At 57.0% G+C, this 6001-nt stretch overlaps 1 protein-coding gene across 1 annotated transcript in view; it reads right to left on the bottom strand.

The window, feature by feature from the left end:
• Positions 1-260: 260 nt before the first annotated feature.
• Positions 261-6001, bottom strand: part of SIVA1 (SIVA1, apoptosis-inducing factor) — a 7229-nt gene continuing 1488 nt past the window's right edge. Inside the window, exons 2-5 of the mRNA XM_011982917.1 lie at positions 5887-5995; positions 3483-3677; positions 2550-2706; positions 261-489 (exon numbers count right to left, since the gene is read on the bottom strand). Coding sequence (XP_011838307.1) covers positions 432-489; positions 2550-2706; positions 3483-3677; positions 5887-5995 — 519 coding nt within the window. The 3' untranslated portion in view covers positions 261-431. The remainder of the gene's footprint in view (positions 490-2549; positions 2707-3482; positions 3678-5886; positions 5996-6001) is intronic.

The raw sequence follows: 6001 nt of genomic DNA, 5'->3' as shown, positions 1-6001 counted from the left end.
GGTTGTGTACCCTGGAGCCAGACCTGGGTCCTTTCTCCCCATTACCAGCTGGGCAAGCTGGGGAGGAGCGTGCTCTGGGCTGAGATTTCCCATCTGTAGCAGGAGGCGAGTGAGGGGCCTCACACAATGCACAGTGGGGTCTCTCGGAGCTGGTGGGTAGACAACAGGTGCAGCAGGCCCCGCCCACTGACTGTTCCTTTGGCCATCCCAGGTGGAGGGTCACAAACCCCACCCTCAGAAGTGCTGACAGACAAGAGTCCTCTTGTGCAAATATAAAGAGGTTTATTCATTCTGTCATTAGGATACAAAATAGAACATGTAAAAGGCCTTCCCACTGACCCCACAGTTCAGTATGAACACCGAGCGCTTGTCCAGGGAAGGCTGCCATGCACGGCGTGGCTCTCCGTGAAGACAGCCGGCTTGAGCCAGCCTCAGGTCTCGAACATGGCGCAGCTGGTGCACAGCACTTTCTCGTACATGTCACTGCAGCTGCGACAGCGTCAGGGAGGGGAGAGAAAAGCTGCTGTCAGGGGCTGAATTGTGTCCACCAGTCCCCACCATTCAAACGTCAAAGTCCTAACCCAGAATGCTTCAGGACATGACCTTATCTGGAGACAGGATGACTGCCGGCAGAATCAGTCTAGATGACGGCACTGATGTAGGGGCCCTAAGGCAACACGACCAGCATCCTAAAAAGACTACCACGTGAAGAGAAGGACACAGAGAAGGAAGACATGAAGCTACAGGGAGCGGGCAGCTGTCTACAGGGAACACCAAAGATAATAGTAGACGCCAGGAGAGTTCAGGACAGGTTTCCCATCACAGCCCCAGAAGGAACCAGCCCTGCCAGCACCTTCCTCTCAGACTTCTGGTCTCCAAAGTCGTGTGGCAGTACCTCCCTGCTGTCTAAGCCACCTGGTCTGCGAACTCAGGTACAGCAGCCCTAGCTGATTCCCACTGCCAACCAATTTACATGGAGCCCAACCTGGGTTTCCAGTAGAAGCTCTCCAAAGAAACCTCCAGATGACCTGCCAGAATTCACCGAACCACAGTGGTCTACACTGAAGCACATCAAACAGTGCTTTCTTCTGATGTATCAAGACTAAGGGTAGGGCCGGGCATGGTGGCTCACGCCTGTAACCTCAGCACCTTGGGAGGCCGAGGCCGGAGGATCACCTGAGGTCAGGAGTTTGAGACCAGCCTGGCCAACATGGTGAAACCCCATCTCTACTAAGAATACAAAAATTAGCCGGGCGTGCTGGTGCACACCTGTAATCCTAGCTACTTGGGAGGCTGAGACAGGAAAATTGCTTGAACACAGGAGGCAGAGGTTGCAGTGAATCAAGATCACGCCACTGCACTCCAGCCTAGATGACAGAGCGAGACTCTGTCTCAGAAAAAAAAAAAAGCTCTAAGGGTAAAGGTGACAGAAACCAGCAAAACACAGGGAGAAAGTGATGAAGAGAGACGTTGCGAGGAAACAAGACCGGCAATGGCTACCCCAAACACGATAGGACCATGGAGTCAACAAGGCAGCCAGAACTGCTTGCCACCCGGTGTTGCAGAGTTTGCCAATAGTACTGTGGGTGAGCCGGGAAGACAGCCCCTTCCCTGCCACCAGCAGCCAGCTGGAGAGCCCTGCAGAGGATGGGCAGGATGCCCTGCAGATGATTCCTAACCTGGATGGGGTGCGTTACCCCACTCCTGCCCATGTTGAAGCCATGGGAGCCGACCACAGGCACGCGGCACTTCTCCCTGGTGCTGCCCACCCTCTGCCCAGGGCTCGCCATCTCCAATGAGTCAGGCCTCTGCCCTGACTGAAGAAAGGCTCGAGACAAAGGACTTGAGATGTAACATGTGGTTTCTATTTCAGATGGACAATTTCAGACACTGTTTGGACTAAGCTTGCTTTGGGTCTACAGAGCCAGTTCCACATGTGTCCGGATGGTCATCTTTCTCAAGGGGCAGGGCAAACAGGCTCCACACTGTCCACTCCCACCCACCAGCTGAGTAGCCCCTGTGGTGAGAACGCCCCTCCCCACCTTAGGAGTAAGGACGGGATCCAGCCAGCTGCAGCAAACCCATCCACAAATGGGAGACTACGCAAACATTCCACTTCCTGCCTGAGAGGGTCTACAACCAAACAGCACGCATGACTGTGGCGAAGCTGCAGTGTGCACCTGTGTCACCAACCAGGGGCTTCTCAGACAGTGAGGAGGACCGGGAGGGGGGTGCTCAAAGGCCAGAGGAGGAGGAGGTGGGGGCGCTCAAAGACCAGAACAGGAAGCGGCTGAAGACAGAGACCGGAGCTGGATACACAGCAGGTCATCCGTGAGGTTCAGCTTTCCCTTAGAGAGGATTACTACCACTAAAGTTGGGCCAAGCATCTATTGCCACCATGTCCCGTTAGGCAATGCCAGATGGCACTGCATCAGGTGCCACACATGTGGGAGCTCTGGGCCCTTCCCAACATGGGTGACCCACCCGTCCCCCGTCACAGCTTGCTGGGGTTACAGGACCTCAGCAGCTCCAGGGACTGAAGTACTTACTCCACGAGGCCACACAGGGTACAGGCCACACAGCCACAGCCCCAGCAGGTGCGCACACACCGCCCGCACAGGGCTCGCTCACACTGGCTGCAGACGGCCTTCCCATCTACGGCTCGCACACATGAGGAGCAGGCGATGGACACTATCCCGGATGGGTCTGTGAGGAAGAAACGCCATGCTGTCAGCCTGCAAGGAGACGGGAGTTTCCGGGACTGCTGGGCTACCTGCCTCCATGCACACCTGAGGGCAGAGGGCTCCGACCTGCTTACCCCATCCTCACCCACACTGGGTCCTTCTGACAACCCAGAAGCCTGGCACAGTGCACAGGACCCCGTTTCACTAGCGAGATCCAACGTGAGACATGCCTGCAGGTGACTCCAAGTTCAGTGCTCCTTCCCTCACCAGGTCCCTCTGCTACCTGCTGGAAGGATCACTCTTCCCCTGCTGCTTGTCAGAACTCCATGTGTCCCATCTGGGTCTCAAAGTGTGGCCCACTGCCTTACTGGTTAACCAAGAGGTGCCTGAGCTCCTCCCAGACACACCAACCAGCCTTGAGGTAGTGTCGGGGACTGCATTTCTAACCAGCAACACAGGTGATGCTCTGAGACCCACACTCCACACTGCACAGGGATGGGAGTGGAGTGTTTCCAGCCATGTGGGACCATTCCAGGGGGCTGCACGCCGAAAGCAGATGGGATACCCAGGGAGTCTCTGCTGCTTTTCTGGCCCAGTAGTTAGAAACTGTTTAATCACTTCCAGTCTTGAATGTGAGACCTCCTGATAACAGGAGCCTTCTGAGCCAGAAGGCCAAGCTCTAGGTCAGACTCCTGCTTCCCCAGGGAGGAAAAGCCTGAGCTTGCAAATGAAGAAAAGTGCCTGTGCCACCACCTGCTCTCAGTGCCACAGCCACGAAGGGCTGCTGGTGCCACTCACCAGCTTCGGAGGCCTGCCCAAGGCTCCTGATCAGGCGGCCGTCTGGTCCAATCAGCATCTGCCCACGTGCAGCCCTCGGCGCCCCTGTAGGGCCAGGCTTTGGGGACTCTGGCAGGTGAACGACGGCACAGCCTTCATCCCACACATGGTCCAGGTAGGCCTGGGCCCCGAGGAAGAGGAGTCGCTTGGTCTTCTCTGGGGGAAGACAAATCATTCTCACATCCTTCACTGTGTACCAACGAAGCCCCTGCATGGCCACTTAGTCTTTCCAGCCTCACATGAACCCCATCGTCCTCCTGTGTGCCCTCTGTCACCCAGTGACCCCAGCCTGTGTTGTGCCCTGGCGAGCTGGGTCCTGCTCTGCCTCTGAGAATGCTCGTGCCTCCCTTCCTTACCTGGCTTAGTTGTCATCTCCTCCAGGAAGCCTCAGGCCCTGCAGCCCCACCTGTGCCTGATGCAAGGGTTCCCTCTCCTATCACTCTGCTCACTTTTGGCAACTCACGGCCGGCCTTGCCTCACTGAGCTTGTTCCCCTTTCTCCCTTTTCTGCTTCCCCAGCACTCCTCACCTGGAAAGCAGGCTCTGTGGAATGCATAGAGGGAGCTCTGCACTGTGGAGCACTAATTCACAAAGCTTGTCACTGCCAAGGAAGCAGCCAGAAGCTTGGAGCTGGGCCTGCAGCCTCTGGCCAGCGCACACCCCCTTCACCTGCTACAGAGTTGCTGGCAAGACAAGCATCCCAGAACCTTCCAGATCTCGTTCTAGAATACCCACCCATCCCTGGGAGCAGTGATTTTCCATCAGGCCACAGTTCAGTCACTGGGGGAGGTTCAAAAAATCAGATGCCCAGGACCAGACCCAGAAATGCTTTGTTTTTGCTTTTTTTTTTCCCACCTCATTATAACACAGTAAAGGCAGAGATCCCAGAAACTCTATGTGGCTTTACATGAAATGGGCAGGAATAATAGTGGGTAACTCAAATGGAGTAGCTGATGCCAGCCCACAACACCCTGCACCTCTTCCTCCTGGCCCCCCCATACCTTCCCCCATCTATAATGGGAAAGGAATGGGACAGACATGTGGTGAGGCTAATCCTTGTCCTTAAGGCCTTGTGGACAATTCGAGGTTAAGAGATCAGGGTGACAGCTGTGGCCTGGAATTTGGAAACTGTCACACAGTTCAAAGTAGATGTCCTGCATTTACCTACTTTGTAAAGAGTAAAGAGCCAGACTGAGCCAGGCCCCGTTTCCATCTTCCTTTCTTGCCTGCACAGTGTTTGAATTTTTCAACTGTCCTGAGAGGGCAGACGCCTGCAGTCCAGCCACAGTTCCCATGGCATCATTCCTCTTAACTCCGCATGGCCCGGGATAGCACTCGCTTGCACAGCCCTAGCACACTGGAGACACGGCACACAGGAACCTCGGGAGGGAGCGTCTTTCCTTCATCCCCAAGGCACAAGCGGCACCAGACAAATCACACCCCCCGGGTCATCCTCTAACTGCTCTACAGGTGCAGACCTTGTGCCCCAACCACTAGGCAAGGTAAGCTCCACTTTGTACCTGCCCCAGGGTATTAATCATCCCAGTCAGAGTGATGATCAATAAGACCAACACGCCTGAAATCCAAGGGAGAAAGCCAGAGAAGGCCTGGGAGCTCACTGCCCTCACATCCCACCCAGAACTGGACATTCCAGCCACACGGAGTCCTACTTCGCTCTCCTGCTGCCTGGCTTCTGCCTCGGCCTCTTCCGTCCCTGCCTCTGCCTGGCTAACTCGCACTCTCCCCACAGGATTCGGCTCAGACTCTGTTCTTCCGAGAAGCCTTCCATGCCATCCCTGCAGGTGCGACTGCACAAACCTGTGCCTGCCCGGATCACCTGTGGCGACTCCTTCTCCTGCTGGTCTCCCCAACTAGGTTGGGGAGCTCCCGGGAGACGGGACACATCTGTCTTGCCCGCCTTTGGTCTCCCAGGACAGCCGCAGTGCCTGGCAGGGGCGGCGCGCTCCATGAATACCTCTTGGGTCAGGAGGGGCACTCTTCGGGTTAACTCCATGCAGGACGCCCCGCTCCCCGACCTCTCCCAGGGCATCCTGCACGGGACAGTCCTGAAGAAGCACCAGGCAGCTGCCGCTCACCGAGGGGCGGCGACTAACCGGGATCGTGGAAGAGGGCGCGGGGACTAAGGGCAGCGACCCTCTTCTTTCAGGTTGTTGGACAAGGTGGGTGAACGCTGGGGTCCTCACATCCCCCTCACTGACTCCAGCCCTGGGCGTGGCCAGCTTGTGTAACCGCGGCCAGAAAGCAGGGCCCTCGAGCCCCCCGCTCAGGCCTCAGAGGAGACACTGAGGCCCGACCCGTTCCAGGCCCCGACGCAGTGGACCCTCGGCAGCCCTTCCGGCACTCACCGAAGACCTCCTGCGAGTAGCGCTCGGCACACACGCCGCGGCTCACCTCCCTCTGGCCCACGCGGACCTTGAGCTGTAGCGGGGCCGCGTCCGCGAAAGGGCAGCCCCGCTTGGG

The sequence above is a fragment of the Mandrillus leucophaeus genome, unplaced genomic scaffold, assembly GCF_000951045.1.
Source record: "Mandrillus leucophaeus isolate KB7577 unplaced genomic scaffold, Mleu.le_1.0 Scaffold244, whole genome shotgun sequence".
Classification (NCBI taxonomy): Eukaryota; Metazoa; Chordata; class Mammalia; order Primates; family Cercopithecidae; genus Mandrillus; species Mandrillus leucophaeus.
Note: the sequence above shows the minus strand (reverse complement) of the source record. Positions and strands in the feature narration are given on the sequence as shown.